This window comes from Ranitomeya imitator, chromosome 2 (assembly GCF_032444005.1).
Source record: "Ranitomeya imitator isolate aRanImi1 chromosome 2, aRanImi1.pri, whole genome shotgun sequence".
NCBI lineage: Eukaryota > Metazoa > Chordata > Amphibia > Anura > Dendrobatidae > Ranitomeya > Ranitomeya imitator.
This window is the reverse complement of record NC_091283.1, coordinates 27849199-27868198: the sequence shown is the minus strand read 5'-3', so window position 1 is coordinate 27868198 and position 19000 is coordinate 27849199. Positions and strand designations below refer to the sequence as shown.

The 19000-nt window shown below is 47.9% G+C and overlaps 1 protein-coding gene across 7 annotated transcripts; it reads left to right on the top strand.

Moving 5' to 3' along the window:
• The first annotated feature begins 22 nt into the window (after positions 1 to 22).
• KIFC1 (kinesin family member C1) lies at positions 23 to 18257 on the top strand. 7 transcript variants are annotated; one of them, XM_069746299.1, is made up of 17 exons: positions 23 to 104; positions 4817 to 4930; positions 5045 to 5162; positions 5679 to 5729; positions 6985 to 7014; positions 7253 to 7466; positions 7610 to 7787; positions 7907 to 8074; positions 8163 to 8285; positions 8364 to 8480; positions 8560 to 8733; positions 16086 to 16253; positions 16352 to 16490; positions 16790 to 16929; positions 17012 to 17085; positions 17237 to 17312; positions 17655 to 18257. In XM_069746299.1, the coding sequence occupies exons 2-17, from the start codon at positions 4826 to 4828 to the stop codon at positions 17697 to 17699; spliced, it is 1920 nt and encodes a 639-aa protein (XP_069602400.1). In that variant the 5' UTR covers positions 23 to 104; positions 4817 to 4825; the 3' UTR covers positions 17700 to 18257. The 7 variants fall into 7 exon arrangements, with proteins under 7 accessions (XP_069602400.1, XP_069602396.1, XP_069602398.1 ...); XM_069746295.1 differs by having other exon boundaries at positions 4817 to 4948; XM_069746297.1 differs by lacking the exon at positions 23 to 104 and adding an exon at positions 127 to 147 and having other exon boundaries at positions 4817 to 4948.
• Positions 18258 to 19000: the final 743 nt, after the last annotated feature.

The following is a 19000-nucleotide window of genomic DNA, read 5'->3' as shown; positions in this document are numbered from 1 at the left end:
CACACTTAGGCGGGACTTTTAGGATCTAACCGACGCTGCATTTGAATTTGAAGAGTCGGAGTCGCGGCTGGTGGTGAGGAGAACGGAGCCCGGGAGCCGTGCAGGTACGTGCGGGGGTGAGGAGAACGGAGCCCGGGAGGCGTGCAGGTACGTGCGGGGGTGAGGCGGGGAGCCCGGGAGCCGTGCAGGTACGTGCGGGGGTGAGGCGGGGAGCCGTGCAGGTACGTGCGGGGGTGAGGAGAACGGAGCCGTGCAAGTACGTGCGGGGGTGAGCCCGGGAGCCGTGCAAGTACGTGCGGGGGTGAGCCCGGGAGCCGTGCAGGTACGTGCGGGGGTGAGGAGAACGGAGCCGTGCAGGTACGTGCGGGGGTGAGGCGGGGAGCCGTGCAGGTACGTGCGGGGCCGAGGCGGGGAGCCTGGGAGTCGTGCGGGGGTGACCCCGGGAGCCGGTGGGCATGGGGCGGCGGCTGAGCTCGGTCTTGTTCGCACGTATCACCGTCACCCGCGCTATCCGGTCAGTGCCGCCGTGTGTCCCCCCGGTCTCTGCTCCTCACCTGTTACTATGCGGCTCCCAGGACATGCTGGCATTTGTAGTGTCACTCCCTGTGCTCTTTATGCTATTGCTCTCAGTTATCAGCTGTTTTATCTCCAGTGAATGAGCAGCTCAGAGACATCAGGGCTCAGTGCTGGAGTTGGTTTCTTATTCAGAATTTATTTATTTTTCTTACAGGTTTATCTACAATAATAAAGCACCATCCAGCGAGGAGCCTGATGGGAATCTGCTTAACAGCGGCAACAAACCCTATAAAACTGGCGCAGAAATGGGCATCACAGTGGGCACTGAGGCGTCACTGGAAGGCTTAAATCTTTGGGCCCCTGATCTCCCCCACATTACATACTGGTGGCCGCATCGTGTTCAGGTCGCTCCAGCCCAGATGTACGACCCTTTCATCAGAACCGGCCCAGATGTACGACCCTTTCATCAGAACCGGCCCAGATGTACGACCCTTTCATCAGAACCGGCCCAGATGTACGACCCTTTCATCAGAACCGGCCCAGATGTACGACCCTTTCATCAGAACCGGCCCAGATGTACGACCCTTTCATCAGAACCGGCCCAGATGTACGACCCTTTCATCAGAACCGGCCCAGATGTACGACCCTTTCATCAGAACCGGCCCAGATGTACGACACTTTCATCAGAATGCGCCAATGTGAGCAGTGGCCATCTGCCGGCTCTGATGCCCGGAGTGACCTGGACACGATGCGGCCATCATTATGTGCTGGTAGGGGGAGATCAGCGACCCAAAGCCTTTTAACCCTTCCAGTGACGCCGACCGTGGCCACTGATGCCCATTTCTGCGCCAGTTTTATAGGTTTTGTAGCCGCTGTTAAGCGGATTCCCATCAGGCTCCTCACTGTATGGTATTTTATTATTGGACTTTTGTTGTCAACTTCTCTGGTTACATGGCGGGTGATAGCATGTCCACACTTGTGACCACTGCAGCCAATCACTGGGCTTTGTGACAGCTGAGGCCAGTCACTGGCTGCAGTGGTCAGGTGACTGTTTTTTTCCCCTTGTGGTGCATTTATGGCAGATGTGTGCACATAGTCAGCAGAGATGGGCGGCAGCGCTCACTCTGCTCTGATCACAACAGGTGACGGGGGCTTCTGGTTTCTCATTGCAGCTTGATTTAATACCAAAGAACCCTTATCTTTCCTCACCCTCCCCAGCTCAGAGACTGACTCTACCAATGCTCCCAGTTTCTATTATTGTCTGCAGCGCTATCTTCATTTTGTCAGCACTGCAGACAATCACAGAGTTCTGGTTGTGTTGACAGCACAAGCTGCAAATATCACTGACACGACGGCAACACTGCAGAAAAAAACACACTAAACAGCGGCGGAGGCTCAGTGCTGGACCTGAGGTGGATGAGGGAAGCACAGTTTGTGTTTTGCCGCAGAAGCCCCCTATAACCCCACGCTGTCAGCCATGGAGGAATGGACGAGATGTGGCGCCTCCTCGGGGTTAATACCAGAGGAAACATTGTGTCCCTCACTGGAAGAGAAATGTCAGTCTAAGTCCTTGTCTTCTATTAATTGTAGATGGTTTTATTATGTCGCCTGTCAGTTCCCAAGAAGTTTCTTTAGACGCTTTAACCCCTTTGTTACCAAATGTAAATGGATGCAGGATGTGTATATAGCAGCTCAGGAGTAGATCTAGCTCTATTCACTAGGGGAAGCTAGGGGGCTGATTGAAGACCCCCACGTCTTTTTTACCCTTCATAGCCTAAAGGGGATCATAAACTTCTTCAAGTTCCCTACAGGGGACTAAAAAGAGTAAGGGTATGTTCACACGTTCCTGATTTCCATCCATTTTTTTCAGGACTGAAACCGCAGGTCTTTGCAGAAAACGCAGGTCCTTTTTTTGGTGCTTTTTTGGTCCTTTTTTGATGCGTGTTTTGATCCCTTATTTTATGCAGTTTTCTATGCAGAGTCTGTGTGTTTTCTAGGAAGTTTTTTAGGGTTAAAATGGCTGAAAATACCCTAACCCTACCCCTCACCCTACCCCTAACCCTATTCTAACCTTAGTGGGAAAAAAAAAAAAAAATTCTTAATTTTTTTTATTGTCCCTACCTATGGGGGGGGGGGGGTCATTTACTATTTTTTATTTATTTTGATCACTGAGATAGGTTATATCTCAGTGATCAAAATGCACTTTGGAACGAATCTGCCGGCCGGCAGATTCGGCGGGCGCACTGCGCATGCGCCCGCCATTTTGCAAGATGGCGGCGCCCAGGGAGAAGACGGCCGGACGGACACCGGGAGGCCGGGTAAGTATAAGGGGGGGAGATTAGGGCACGGGGGGGGCATCGGCGCACGGGGGGGTGGGATCGGGGCAGCCACACTCCGCCCACGCACTTCCGCCCGCTTCCCCGCACTTCCTGCTGCAGCGGTTCTGCAGCACAAACCGCAATAAAACCCGCAGATATATTTTTGATCTGCGGGTTTTACTGCGGGTTTGACCTCACAATGGAGGTCTATGGGTGCAGAACCGCTGCGGCTCCGAAAAAAGAAGTGACATGGTACTTCTTTTTTCTCGCAGCTATTCAGCGCGGCTTTTTTTCCCGATTCCCGCATCATGTGCACAGTGGGTCCTGTTTTCCATAGGGTACATTGTACTGTACCCTGCATGGAAAACAGCTGCGGAACCGCAGCGGCAAAAACGCTGCGGTTCCGCAGTAAAAATCGCACTGTCTGATTTTATAGAAAAATAATTATTTTTGCATCGCTTTATTCTCAGGACTATAACTTTTTTTTTTTTTTTTTTTTGCTGATGATGCTGTATGGCGGCTCGTTTTTTGCGGGACAAGATGACGCTTTCAGCGGTACCATGGTTATTTATATCTGTCTTTTTGATCGCGTGTTATTCCACTTTTTGTTCGGCGGTATGATAATAAAGCGTTGTTTTTTGCCTCGTTTTTTTTTTCTTACGGTGTTTACTGAAGGGGTTAACTAGTGGGCCAGTTTTATAGGTCGGGCCGTTACGGACGCGGCGATACTAAATATGTGTAGTTTTATTGTTTTTTTTTTTTTATTTAGATAAAGAAATGTATTTAGGGGAATAATATTTTTTTTTTTTTTTTTTCATTATTTAGGAATATTTTTTTTTTATATTTTTTTGCACATTTTGAAATTTTTTTTTTTACTTTTTTACATTGTCCCTGGGGGGGGACATCACAGATCAGTGATCTGACAGTTTGCACAGCACTCTGTCAGATCACTGATCTGACATGCAGCGCTGCAGCCTTCACAGTGCCTGCTCTGAGCAGGCTCTGTGAAGTCACCTCCCTCCCTACAGGACCCGGATCCGCGGCCATCTTGGATCCGGGGCTGGAGGAAGCAGGGAGGGAGGTGAGACCCTCGCAGCAACGAGATCACATCGCGTTGCTGCGGGGGGCTCAGGGAAGCCCGCAGGGAGCCCCCTCCCTGCGGGAAGCTTCCCTATACCGCCGGCACATCGCGATCATCTTTGATCGCAGTGTGCCAGGGGTTAATGTGCCGGGGGCGGTCCGTGACCGCTCCTGGCACATAGTGTCGGATGTCAGCTGCGATAAACAGCTGACACCCGGCCGCGATCGGGATAGTACGTCCCATGTCAGAAAGGGGTTAAAAATAATAAAAAATCGTGATATTCTCACCTTCCGGCGGCCCCTGCAGCCTTCCAGCTCCTCACATTGCTTCCGTTCCCAGTAATGCCTCACGGCAATGACCCCAGATGACGGAGCATCACGCGAGACCGCGACGTCATCACAGGTCATTGTCACAAACCATCACTGGGAACGGGAGCATCGCGAGGAGCGGGAAGGCTGTGGGGGCCGCCGGAAGGTGAGAATATAACAATTTATGTTAATTCTTTTTTTTTTTTTTTTTTTTTCAAGATATATGGTTCCCAGGGCCTGGAGTCTCTTCTCCTCCACCCTGGGTACCAACCGCACATGATCTGCTTACTTCCCGCATGGTGGGCATAGCCACATACGGAAAGTAAACGGATCGATGCATTCCTATGTGTGCAGAATCCCCGCGATTCCGCACAAAGAATGAACATGCTGCGGAAAATACAACGCAGCGTTTCCACACTGTATTTTCCGCAGCATGTTCACAGCGGATTTGGTTTTCCATAGGTTTACATGGTACTATACACCACATGGAAAACTGCTGCGGATCCGCGGGTAAATCCGCAACGTGTGCACATGGCCTTATGGAGTCTTTGTGCTTATCCACATTCTGATGTGTCCAATCATTTGCTTTTCAGTCTCTGATTATGGAGAATCCGAAGTCTCAGCAGCCATTGAAGATGTCGCGTCTTCCCGTCCCTCCAAGCAAAAAGCGGTCTCGGAGCGAGGAGAACCTGGAGCAGTCATCCAGGGTAAACGCAGATCTTGGGGTGTGTGTCATGCTGCTTTTTTTACCCTTTGTGTCTTCACTCTGGTATCTGTAGCGTCGGCTCAAGGTGACGATCCATCTTCTTTCCTTTCCTCAGAAACGTCTGAAATCGTCCCCAATCAGTGAGGCACCAAAGGCGCGAGTAGCTGCAAGTATTGCTTCTTTCCGACCTCGTGTCACTACAGCTTTTGCTCTGCCTAAGCCACAAGTGATAGGTAAGGGACCTCAAGGTTATGTCCGGGGTCCGGCTCTGATAACGCTGGGAACAAGTTCTGTTCCTTGAGGATGAGAGGAGCAGTTGTGCATATGCGTCACCACTACTCCAATACACAATATATGGACGGGTGGTCACTCATGTGGGACTCTGTCTCTTAGGACTGATGGGGGTAGGGGTCTTGTGACCAAAATAGTTGAATGGTCTAAGCCAGGAGCCTTCCCCTGTGACATATGAAAGGAAAGTGGTTGCCGTGGGTCCCTGATAGATTATGCAGTTAGTCACTTACAAGTAATCGTTGCTGATATGTTCAGTTCAAGATTAATAAACAAGACTCATTGTGTGAATGGGGTCTTTAATCTGACTAAGGGAATATTCCTCTTTCTACTTGTGCCTGGGCAGACATAGAAGTGCTTGACATTGGGAAATAATGTAATGGATGTTCTCCGTCTTTCTGATAACCCAGTGCGGATCCTTGGTACAGAGCAGTAGAATAAGTTTATTCTCTCGTCTGCAGGTCGACAGTCTCTTCAGGTCCTACAGCAGAAGAACCGGGTGAACAGCGGAGGTAAGCGGGTCAACGAGCGGGGTCAATGTATATTGTGAAACATGGAAAGTATGATCAGCTCGCCTATCCACGAGTGCACAGGATCCCAGAGCCAAGGAAAGGCTGTCAAAAAAAGGGGACATTTGATCCAGCACTTTAGATAAATTGTGGTTTATTCCATCAATAAAATCATGGTTCAAACGAAAATCCACATCATCAATTGAGCAGTTATAGTCATCCAAGGAACAAGTCCCAAGAAAAAGATTCCAGTTCCTGGATGAAGGACCCGAGCTCAAGCAGCTTCCATCACCAAACAGAAGTGTTCATCTCCAAGCACAGTTCACACTGACCAGGTTGCAGCTTCCACACATTATTTTGCACCTCCAACATGCAGATTGCTCTGCTTTCCTAGTTGACCCATGCAGTCTCCATTCAGAGACGGACTCTGGCATGTCTTTCTCGGGTGCAGCTCACATTTTGGCTGGGCACTCACCAGCTTCAGCACACTCTACTTTGCTCCACCCAACAGACTGACACCTAGTGAGCACAGGCCCTGGCTAGGCAGGTGATCTAATTAAGACGTGCAGTGCTAGGATTTATCCTTCCTGGCTTTGCTACAGGGGTTTTGGTAAATATTCCTTTCCCCTCCCTCCCGCTCCTGTGATTGACAACCAGGACCTTCCTGAGGTAGCACAGATACAATGCACATGTGCAGAGCTCTCCTCGGTGATCTTGGTTCTGGCAGCAGATGGTGTTAGAAACTGTAATTACACACTGCCCGTGCTGCTGGAAGCCTCGGGCCCCGGCTCATTGAGGATGGCCATTTGTACTCCAGTGTTGATGAACCATTTGCTGGAGTCTGGCACATAAACGCCAAATCGACTCACAATTCTGAATCAAGTCAAACTGTTTTAAGCCATAATTCTGTTGGAAAGGTTGCTGAATGGCGGCTGTGGCCTTACTGCATCGCCGTGCAGACTGCAGCTTCTGAGCAAGTGACAGAATTCAGTGAGAGGACAGTAATTTGTCACACACGCCGTGTAGGCAGAGACGGACATTGCAGCTCGATTACACTTGGACTCCTAATATCTAGCAGTGTTCATAGCCGGATTCCTAAAATGCTGAGTTTTCAGAAAGAATTAGTCAGTGTTCAAAGTAACTCTTCCTCCTCATCAGGGCCAGGTGATGAGATGTACAGATTATATGTTTAGATCTAGTGACAGATCCGCTTTAATTCCTTAACATTTAGGAAATTGTATTTTTTTTTTCCCTACAGGTGCTGCTAAAGTGAAAGGCCCAGCATCAGGTAAGCTTCCATATTAGTGAGCACCTGGGCTGCGGCAGGCTGATGCTAGTGTTGTACGTCTCCTCCGCACCGGTAGACACACACATAAGAGCATGTATCGTATGCCGTCACGCTTCCTCTCTCATGGTAGTGAATAAGACTGGAGAAATGTGGGGGTAAATATGGCGAGACTGAAGTTATAGCATCTAATAATTGATATTGCTGAATATTAACTCTTATTTCTTTCCTCATCCTCCAGCTCCACAGGTGGCAGCTTCAGCAGGTGGCAAGAAACGCGCCGCGTGGGATCTGAAGGGCCAAGTTAATGACATGAAGGACAAGGTTACTAATTACAAAGGCAAAGTACAATCATTGTCAGGTGAAAATGCTCGTCTCCAAACCACCAGGGAGCAACTACAGAAGCAAGTGGAGCTTCTCACTAGCCAGAATGGTGGCCTCAGCCAGCAGCTATGGTGAATGGAGGCTTATATCTTGCGTTACACCCCGTCCTTTATCTTGGCATCCTCCTTCCTAGCAGGGCTTTGCATATAAAGTTTCTCTAGTCTTACCCCATTTGCTTTATATTCTACAACATTGTGTTCTATCCCTTATTTAGTTCATCAGAGTCCAAGCTGCAATCTGAGCAGAAGATGTTGTCGCAGACGGAGAAGGAGGTGCAGCGGCTGACCGAGCTCAGCCAGAGGCTGGAATCAGAACTGGCTACTGAGAAATGTGCGCTGTTCGAGCTCAGGACAACTAATCAGAGTGTGACACAGCAGCTAAAGGACAAGGAGGTGAAGTACATGTGCATTATTGGATTTTCATTGTATGTTTCTTGCTGATCCCATAGGCCACTTCATGCAGGTTGTCATTAATCGGTTGCTGACCACAGTTTGGTTAAACCTTCTTCTAGGGGCGGTTGATTTGTCTGGAGGGAGAGAACTCAAGACTGCAGACCACGGTGAGAGAGCAAAGCCAGGAGATAAATGATCTGAAATGTCATATAACCGAAAAGGACACACAAATATACACGCTGGAAAGCGAGCGCAGACGGTTACACAACACTGTGCAGGAGCTGAAGGTACGAGACCCCCAACTCTCCGCCGGCTATTCTAATAGTAAGTGATCTTATCTAACATCTCTGCTTCATCTGGTCCCTTCCACACTAGGGAAACATTCGTGTCTTCTGCAGAGTCCGGCCGAGCCTGCCCTCGGAGAAGCCTTCACCTGTGGGACACATTGTTTTCTCCCCTAATGATGAGAAGGCTATACTGTTAACGAAGACTGAGGAGGTAGGCTTATCGGTCAAAGTGAAATGACCGAGGTGCCTGTGGGGTTACTGACTTAGCTTTTTTTTTTATCTCCATTAGTCTCACATCGGTCGGGATAAGAGTCAGGCTGTCAAATATGACTTTAATTTCGACTGCATCTTTCCACCTAGCACTAGTCAGGCGGCCGTGTTCGAAGAGATCTCGTTGCTGGTTCAGGTAAGGCTCACATCCATGTTTTCTACCGATGGCTTCTCTCCATGTTTCCTCGGTTTACCCTAGGCTTTCTCTCCTGTAGTCTGCCCTTGATGGGTATCCTGTGTGCATATTTGCATATGGCCAGACCGGCAGTGGGAAGACGTATACTATGGAGGGTCCAGAAAACCTATGCGTGGACACCATGGGAATGATACCCAGAGCTATCCGGCAGATCTTCACCTGTGCAGATGAGCTGAAGTCTAAAGGCTGGCAGGTCAGTGGCTTGTGCTCACGTCTTTAAGGACGTTCTCCTACATTGTTACTGCTCTGTGTGTGTATAAGATAGATAGATAAGAGAGAGAGAGAAAGATATAGCAATCTTATTCATCTGAACGGCTACCAATACTTGGGTAAGGAAGAAAATAAAGTGTGTGTATGTATGTGTGTGTATATATGTGTATCAGCGACTGCGCCTGTCGCTGATTGTTCGCGGCCGGCCACGTAGTATTTTGCACACCCACGTTGTGTATTGCACAGCTATGTAGTATATTGGTCAGTCACGTAGTATATAGCAGAGTCACGTAGTATATAACATAGCCACGTAGTATATTGTAGAGGCACGTAGTATATTGCACAGCCACATAGTATATAACAGAGCCACGTAGTATATTGCACAGTCGACGTAGTATAGAACAGAACCGACACAGCCACATAGTATATTGCACAGCTATGTAGCTTAAAATAAAAAAATATATATACTCACCTTCCGAAGGCCCCTTGAAGTCCTGGCGCCTGTGTGTGGTGCACGCAGCAGCTTCCGGTCCCAGGGTTGGTATGAGCGCAGGACCTGTGATGACGCCGTGGTCACATGACCATGATGTCATGGCAGGTCCTTCTCACATAGCATCCTTGGCACCGGCACTTGCCACTTGCACTGCCGAGGACAAAGCGCGACGTCGGAGGGTGAGAATAACCTTTTTTTATTATTATTTGTAACATTAGATCTTTTTACTATTGATGCTGCATATGCATAATCAATAGTAAAAAGTTGGTCACACAGGGTTAATAGCTCCGTTAGTGGAGTGCGTTACACCGCGGCATAACGCGGTCCGTTAGTGCTGCCATTAACCCTGTGTGAGGGCTGACTGGAGGGGAGTATGGAGCGGGCACTGACTGCGGGGAGGAAGGAGCGGCCATTTTGCCGCCGAACTGTGCCCGTCGCTGATTGGTCGTGGCATCAGCGACTTGGGATTTCCGTTAGACAGAAGGACAGACGGAAGTGACCCTTAGACAATTATATAGTAGATATATATATATATATTTAATTTTCCTATCGCCACGACAGCACCCCTACGAGAGAGGGGATCCGCCCACCTTCCGGACAGGAACCTACAGGATTTAAAGGGGCGGTCCCCCTCATCACTCCAGTTTGGGTTCCTGTCCGGACGGCGGGAGCCTGCAGCAGCAGTCTTACCCGGGCCTCCATGCCTCCGCGCGGTATCTGCTAGGAACGGCGGAATCGGGGGCTCGGAAGCAGCGTCGGGGGTGTCCTGCGTGCAGACCCCCCCTCGTCTGGCCATGAGGAGCGCGTCCCAGGAGTAGGGCAGTGCCGTCCTGGTCCGCGGTTGAGCGCGGTGTGCAGCGTCCACACCGGCGCTGGTGAACCCGGAAGTAGTTGGTACGCTGCCGGGGGAGGAGCGCTGTTAAAGAGCGGCGCCTATGGTATGAGGCGCACAGCCATGTCCTCAGTAGGGGACGCCGAGCACCCTCATGGAGAGGGAACGGAACAGCGCAGCAAGAGTGGTAGCGGCCGCTCAAGGAGAAGCAGCAGCAGCGTGGTACGGGGGCAGCAGCGTGCGAGCGCCCCAGCGTCACATTTGGATCCTACTCCTCCAGAACCGGTATTCACAGAATCAGCCTTATGGTGAGTGTTAAATCAGACACCTGGTGCTGATATGGTCTGTTATTTGTGCTTTGTTTTAGGGAAAAAAGACCACTAAATCTAAGCACAAGCAATGTGCTCTATGCATGACTCCAATGCCTGACAGTTATACCAAAAGGCTGTGTCAGGCTTGCATATCTCAGACCTTAGAAGAGGAAGCTCCCCTTCGGTCATCAGACCTTAGAGCGGTCATCAGGGAGGAAATTAGCTATTCCCTTAGAGGCAGCCGCCAGGAAAGGTCGGGCAGGGACATATCGCCAGGATCTAGTCTGTCCCTGCAAGAAGGGGAATGTTCCCGATCTTTATCTCCATCCTCCTCAGATGAAGAGGGAAGGCCTTGTTTCTCGGTGGACAACATGGACATGTTAGTTAAAGGAGTCCGAGCTACCATGGGTGTTGCAGAGAGCAAGGAACCAAGGTCCGCACAGGACATAATGTTTGCGGGCTTGTGCCAGAGGAGTCGTAAGACGTTCCCGGTGGTGGATACGGTTAAGACTCTTATAAAGAGAGAATGGGATAAACAGGATAAAGGTTTTCTTCCGTCATCAGCTAAAAGAAGGTATCCCTTTGAAGATAATGAGCTGGCAGAATGGATGAAAGTCCCGAAAGTGGATGCAGCGGTGGCTTCTACGTCTAAAGCCGGTACATTGCCGCTGGAGGATGTGGGCCTTCTGAAAGATCCATCAGATAGGAAGGCGGACATGTTTTTGAGAAAAGTATGGGAATCAACTGCGGGGGTGTTCAAACCTGCTATCTCTAGCACGTGTACGGCTAGATCCGTCATGGTGTGGATATCCCAACTGGAAGAACAGCTAAAGTCCAAGGTGCCCAGAGACAAGATGTTGAACTCACTTTCGCAAATACGTGAAGGGGTGGCGTATTTAGCGGACGCGTCAGTGGATTCTTTAAAATTGGCGGCAAGATCAGCAGGTCTCTCAAACGCTGCTCGCCGAGCCCTATGGTTTAAGACCTGGAAAGGGGATGCCCAGGCGAAAGCTAAACTATGTACAATACCGTGTAGGGGTGAGTACCTGTTTGGCCCGGTATTGGATGATATCCTAGCTAAGGCTGAGGATAGGAAGAAAGGTTTTCCTAAAGCTTTCAATCCTACCTTTAGGAATACCTTCAGGAAACGCTTCCAATACCGAAGACCTTACCAGAACCGAGACTGGGAACCATCAGACCCAAAAAAGAAAGGTTCGGACTTTAACGCTTCGTCATCTTCCTCAAGAAGAAGAAGAAACTATCGTTAATAGAGATCTTCCAGTAGGGGGCAGGTTAAAATACTTCCATGCTCAATGGGCCAAAATAACTTCGAGCAATAGGGTTCTAGGTATAATCAATTCAGGGTTAAAATTAGAGTTCCGGGAAAAACCTTCTGAATTTTATATCTTGACTGCCCCTGATTCCTTAGACCAACAAAAGGCCCTTGAAAAAGAGGTCCAAATGCTAAGACGGAAGAAAGTCATAGTGGAGGTTCCAAAACATCAACAGGGGAAAGGGTTCTATTCCCCTTTATTTTTAATTTCCAAGCCAGATGGATCCTTTCGAACCATCATAAACTTACGGAGATTAAACAAACATCTAGAGTATCATGCCTTTAAGATGGAATCTATTAAAACGGCAACTAAACTTCTCTTTCCCAGATGTTATATGACAGTCCTGGATTTAAAAGATGCGTATTACCATCTGCCCATTCACCAAGATCATCAACAATTCCTCAGAATGGCGGTGCGCTTGAACGGCCAGGTCAGACACTTTCAGTTTGCTGCAATGCCCTTTGGTCTATCGATGGCACCGAGGGTATTTACTAAAGTTATGGCAGAAGTAATGGCCTATGTCAGAGAACAAGATACGTTAATAATACCCTACTTGGATGACTTCCTGGTAGTGGGGAATTCCTTTTGCCAGTGTAGTACTCGCCTAAATCATGTCATATCTTCCTTACAGGACTTGGGTTGGATAGTCAATATGGAGAAGTCAAGACTCGACCCATCAAAAACTCAGACTTTCCTAGGTATTCTGCTGGATTCGGAAGAGCAACAATGTTTCCTTCCGGAGGAGAAAAAGCAGAGGATTGTGCACAAAGTCAGTACGGTAACAAGGAAGCCAGATCTGACTTTAAGAGACGCTATGTCCCTTCTGGGATCCCTAACGTCTTGCATACCAGCCGTCCAGTGGGCTCAATTCCACACTCGAGTGTTACAGGCCCAAGTCTTGGATACAGAGAGAAGTCTTCAGGGGCAATTAGGCGGAAGACTCAGGCTGTCCACCGCCACTCTACACAGTCTGAGATGGTGGTTAAACAGAAGACATTTAGGGAAAGGAGTACGCTGGAGTATAGTACCAGACAACACGGTCACAACCGATGCCAGTCCAATAGGTTGGGGAGCTCATATAGGAGATGTCTGGACTCAAGGGCAATGGTCTCTCTTAGAAGCTCAAGAGTCCTCAAACTGGAAAGGGTTCACGGCAGTAAAGAAGGCCTTACTCAGGCTGCTTCCATCTCTGCAGGATTCACATGTAAGAGTCCAGACAGACAACACAACAGTAGTGGCGTATCTCAACCATCAAGGGGGTACAAGGTCAAGATCCCTAATGAACACCGCCACAGACATACTCGAAATAACCGAAGCCCACTTTCGCTCTCTATCAGCTGTGCACATTCGGGGAGAGCTCAACACAGAGGCAGATTACCTCAGCCGTCATTCTCTACGTCAGGGAGAATGGGTTCTAGATCGACGGGTGTTCAGACAGATAGTGGACCTGTGGGGATTGCCCGTTATCGATCTATTTGCAACGAGAGAGAACAGGCAGACCAGGAAGTTCGCTTCTCTTCGGGTGGCGGACAAGCCCTGTATAATAGACTCCCTTCAAATACACTGGGATTTCCCTCTGGCTTACGCGTTTCCCCCAATGTGTCTGATCCCGATAGTCCTCAGGAAGATCAGGGAGGAGAGGGCGAGAGTGATCCTGATTGCCCCCTTTTGGCCCAGGAGGGCATGGTCCTCGTTACTCAGGGCAATGTCTGTGTCCGACCCCTGGGTACTGCCAACCAGTCCGGAGCTTCTTACTCAGCGTCCATTCCGTTACCCCAATGTGGAATCCCTGCATCTGACGGCGTGGAATTTGAGAGGGAGTTATTGAGAAGAAGAGGGTTTTCAGAGGCTCTCATATCTACCCTTTTAAATAGCCGGAAAGAAGTTACCACTAAAATTTATGCTAAAACTTGGAAAAAGTTCCTTGCCTTCTACCAAAATCCCTTTTCAGGCAAGGTTCCAATTCCGGCTATTCTGGAGTTTTTACAGAAAGGCCGAGAATTGGGCTTGGCGGTAAATACCCTTAGGGTATGTTCACACGTTCAGGATTTCCATCCTTTTTTTTTCAGGACAGTTTTTTTAAAAAACTGCAGCTCTTGGCAGAAAACGCAGGTCCTTTTTTTGTCCTTTTTTGATGCGTTTTTTTATGCAGTTTTCTATGCAGAGACTGTGTGTTTCCTAGGAAGCTTTTTAGGGCTAAAATGGCTGAAAATACCCTAACCCTACCCCTACCCCTATTCTAACCTTAGTGAAAAAAAAAAAAAAAAATTCTTAATTTTTTTATTGTCCCTACCAATGGGGGTGACAAAGTGGGGGGGGGGTGTCATTTACTATTTTTTTATTTTGATCACTGAGATAGGTTATATCTCAGTGATCAAAATGCACTTTGGAGCGAATCTGCCGGTCGGCGGGCGCACTGCGCATGCGCCCGCCATTTTGCAAGATGGCGGCGCCCAGGGAGAAGACGGCCGGACGGACACCGGGAGGCCGGGTAAGTATAAGGGGGGGAGATTAGGGCACGGGGGGGGCATCGGAGCACTGGGGGGGGGCATCGGAGCACGGGGGGGGGGGGGGCATCGGAGCACGGGGGGGCGGGATCGGAGCACGGGGGAGCAGCCACACTCCGACCACGCACTTCCGCCCGCTCCCCCGCACTTCCTGCTGCAGCGGTTCTGCACATCAAATCGCAGTAAAACCCGCAGATATATTTTTGATCTGCGGGTTTTACTGCGATTTTGACCTCACAATGGAGGTCTATGGGTGCAGAACCGCTGCGGTTCAGGAAAAAGAAGTGACATGCTCCTTCTTTTTTGCCGCAGCTATTCTGCGCGGCTTTTTAAACGAAATTCCGGATCATGTGCACAGCAGTGACTGTTTTCCATAGGGTTACATTGTTATGTACCCTGCATGGAAAACAGCTGCGGAACCGCAGCGGCAAAACCGCTGCGGTTCCGCAGTAAAAAACGCACTGTGTGAACATGGCCTTAGAGTCCAAGTATCAGCTTTGGGTGCGTTATATAACAGTGATGTGGCGGGAAATAGATGGGTTTCCCGATTTATCAGGGCCACTGAACGTAGTAAACCAGTGTATATTCCTAGATTACCACCATGGGATTTAAATTTGGTTTTAGACGCCTTAACAGAACCCCCTCTTTGAGCCATTAGATTCTGTCTCCATAAAAAATTTAACCTTAAAAACAGCCTTCCTAGTAGCCCTGACCTCTGCTAGGAGAGTGAGTGACTTGCAAGCTTTGTCGATAGATCCTCCTTATTTAATGGTCTTTCAGGACAGGGTAGTGTTAAAACCTGATCCAGCATACCTACCAAAAGTAGCTTCCAAATTTCATAGAAGTCAGGAAATAATTTTACCATCTTTCTGTGACAGTCCGAGTTCAGCTGACGAGCAGAAATATCACATGTTAGATGTCAGAAGAACTCTTATTAGAGTACATACACAAAACAGAGCCATGGAGGCAGAGTAGGGCTCTGTTTGTTTCCTTTCAGAATCCAAGGAAAGGGGCGAGTGTAACTAAAGCGTCTATCGCCAGATGGATAAGAGATGCCATATATCTTGCTTATACTGCTAAAGGCCAGACACCACCAGATGGCATCAGGGCCCACTCCACTCGAGCCATGGCCTCATCCTGGGCGGAAAGAGCGGACGTCTCCTTAGACGTAATATGTAAGGCGGCAACGTGGTCATCTCCTTCCACCTTTTATGGACATTATCGCCTTGATTTATCTTCAGAGGCCAATTTAGTTTTTGGCCGTACAGTACTTAGTGCTGTAGTCCCTCCCAGGTGATTGATCTTTGAAAATCTCTCGTAGGGGTGCTGTCGTGGCGATAGGAAAACCGGTTTTTACGTACCGGTAATAGGATTTTACGGAGCCACGACAGCACCCGCACATTCCCCCCCGTAATTATTCACTGGTTTCTGCACCCTTTGGGAAAAGTGTGCTTATTAAAAAATCACTCTTTAGAAGGTGATGGTATTTAGTAATGTTTAAAGTATATATGTGTATGTACTAACTCAATGGCGGTGTCCCTTATACTCTGAAACACAAACTGGAGTGATGAGGGGGACCGCCCCTTTAAATCCTGTAGGTTCCTGTCCGGAAGGTGGGCAGATCCCCTCTCTCGTAGGGGTGCTGTCGTGGCTCCGTAAAATCCTATTACCGCTACGTAAAAACCGGTTTTTTTCTTCCTTACCCAAGTATTGGTAGCCATTCAGATGAATAAGATTTCCAGTAGTCGCATAGTGTTAGGGTTAAAGCACATGACCTGTTCCTCATCAGCCTTGCAATATGTCAAGAATTTCACACAAGGAGCCGCATTCACTGATTTTATTACTTTGTCGTCCCAAGTATAAGTTCACGGCTAGTTTCCTTGAGATTTATAATGAGACCCTGAGGGATCTGCTGGTAAACCGACCAGACAAGAAACAAGAGTATGACATTCGGAAAGTCAGTCCCTCCAGCAATGAAGTACATGTCACCAACCTGCGTTACGTCGACGTTTCCAGCGTGGAAGAGGTGAGGAGAACCTGTGATATAACCGTGGCTCGCTGTAGAATAAGACTTCACCGTATTTCATTACTTTTCACTAATGTGAGTGCATTTATGTTTGTCAGGTGCACGAACTTCTGCAGATGGCAAAAACAAACCGATCTGTGGCGAAAACTGCTCTTAATGACCGGTCGTCTCGTAGCCACAGTGTGTTTCAGCTGAAGATAGAGGGGGAGAACGGTCTCAGAGATGTTCGGACATCATGTAAGTGTGTGCAGAGTACGGGTGGGCTTATCTGGGCTCCTACAAGGAGGGGGCAGCTGATCACCAGAACAAGGAGGCTCCAAAATTGTCATCTAAAGTCCGGTACTTCATGTTATAATTGACCATGTAGGACATAGAAGTTCCTGAATGCTTATGGACCGACATGACCGTCTGTGTAATATTCACCCTGATGGGGTCTCCCACAAATAAGAGAATTCTCCAGCTGCAGAATTACATGCGCTTGTCAGGTTTAATATAAATATATATAATTCTTTACTAAGGTTTTGTTCTGTTTTTAGCTGTCCTAAGCCTGATCGACCTTGCTGGGAGTGAGCGTCTGGACCGATCTCTTTCCACAGGAGATCGGTTAAAGGAAACGCAGAGCATTAACACTTCACTGTCCACATTGGGAATGGTTATTACTTCATTATGTAACAAGGTACGGACTCGTCTGTATATTACATGTTTCTTTGTAATATTATAATCTTAACAAAAAAAAAATATATTTCTTCTACTGGCAGGACGCCCATATACCATATCGGAATAGTAAGCTGACGTACCTGCTGCAGAACAGCTTAGGTGGAAACTCAAAAGTGTAAGTCAGAAAACACAGGAACGCTTCCCATGTTTGGGGGAGACAGCAGTCAGCCGGCTGTGTAATGTGTGTAACCAGCTTAAAACTCTTAGACCTTCCTTATCTATTTATAATTTTTTAATATATATATAATTACATCTTTTTATTATAGGCTGATGTTTGTTAATATTTCTCCTTTGGAAGAAAACTTTGCAGAGTCTGTGAACTCTTTAAGGTTTGCCAGCAAGGTAAGGTATTGAAGAGAGATTTGCTTTTAAGGTATCGCTGTGGGGAGTCCTGTTGTTGACGGTCCTACCTGAAGTGTCCTCCACTATTATTTGTAATCTGGAGATCAAGAATTTAACAATGAATTAATTAAATTATAATTAACATTTGATTATTAAGCTATAATGGATGCTTCTGTACTGTATTCAGCAATGTTATTATCATGATGGTGATTAGAGATGAGCAGATGAATGTGCAGGTCCCTGGTGCCAGGTCAGTGGGCGCCCGACCGGGGTCCTGTGCAGTTATTCACTCATCTCTAGTATTGATATTATTGCTGATGTTTATTTAACGTTCTGTTTTAGGTGAATGAATGTGTGATCGGCACAGCACGTGCAAACCGGAAGTGAGCCGCTCGTCAGAAGCAAGTTGTATCTATAAACCTTTTTTTTGTGTGTGTGTTATCCACAACTGCCAATTTTAAGAGCCGTAGGTCAGCCGTAAGTGGAGGCTCATATGGTCCTGATTTTACAGGGGTCGTCTGGTGGTACACAAAGCAGAAGCTGTAAATGCCCTAAAAAAAATACTTTAATTCTCCTTCCAATGTAGTGGAGACCCTCCACAATGGATTAAAGATTGAACTTCCATCCCTCTTACTACACCATTCGCAGCTTATTTTATGCGGTTTCTTTTTTCTTTGAATCTATAAATTTTAGGCTGGGGTAGGTCCTTCGTTTTCTATAAAGTACACTTGCTGTTATCAGGCACTTTAGACTTAAAAAGCCTCTCTTAGGTTAACATACAAAAAATGTCAGAAACAATGTGCCTAATGACTGTGAATATTTTCCTCCATGTATTTTAAACTTTTTATCTAATGCTGTTTAGAATAATAATTTTTTTATAGATGTCTGTACATATGTATACATGCATGAGGTGACTTGCTGTAAATAAATTTGCCATTTCTTGTACGTCTGTGACCTATTCAGTGTTTCGTGTGTGAATATGCCCCCCCCCCGTTCCCTGTCGTGAGCATAAACAATCATTACTTGTGAACGTTGCGTGTATATTGGTGCCTGTGTTATGTGCAGTATACGGTAATTATGGTGTCTGTACGTCTCGCATCATGAAAGAGTAAAGTGTAAATTGCCATCATTTATCGTTACATCTTATATTTGTGTTCCATCAATAACTGAGCCTCATGCACACTGCTGTATTACAGATCTATACCATGGAACTTATCCAAAATGTCAGAAAACAAATCGTATTCTAACACAATGTATAAAAATAAATAAATTCACCCACGCCCTCTAGCATAAAAAAATAGAAAAGAAAACTGATGCTACAATAATAATCTTTATTTCCAGGTCACCACCTGACAGCACACTGGAGGACGTCCTTCTTATCCTTGAATGGGACAGGAAACACGAGAGGTTAAAAGGACCCTCCCCCTACCACCCTTCAGTGTTTTTCCTGTCCCATCATGGATAGGAACACATCTACCGTTCTGTGCGGGGGATGTGGATTGGGGGGCTCTGCCTCACCCTTCCCTCCATGAGACACCCGCTGGCTGACACCCGCCCGAGGGTCCCTCGGCCTACCAGTGTAGCGCTGCTCCTGGTATGGGGATCGCTTCTCCCTGGCGGGGCCTCTCGATCCTTCCGTCGCGTCCCCTGGTGCGAGCGATCCCAGCGGCGGCCTCTTCAGATGCCGC

Coding starts and splice junctions, on each gene's coding strand:
- KIFC1 (XM_069746295.1), top strand. CDS start 4,826: ATGGAGAATCCGAAGTCTCAGCAGCCATTGAAGATGTCGCGTCTTCCC. Junction 5,163..5,678: donor GCCTAAGCCACAAGTGATAG/GTAAGGGACCTC, acceptor TCTCGTCTGCAG/GTCGACAGTCTCTTCAGGTC. Junction 7,015..7,252: donor AGTGAAAGGCCCAGCATCAG/GTAAGCTTCCAT, acceptor CTCATCCTCCAG/CTCCACAGGTGGCAGCTTCA.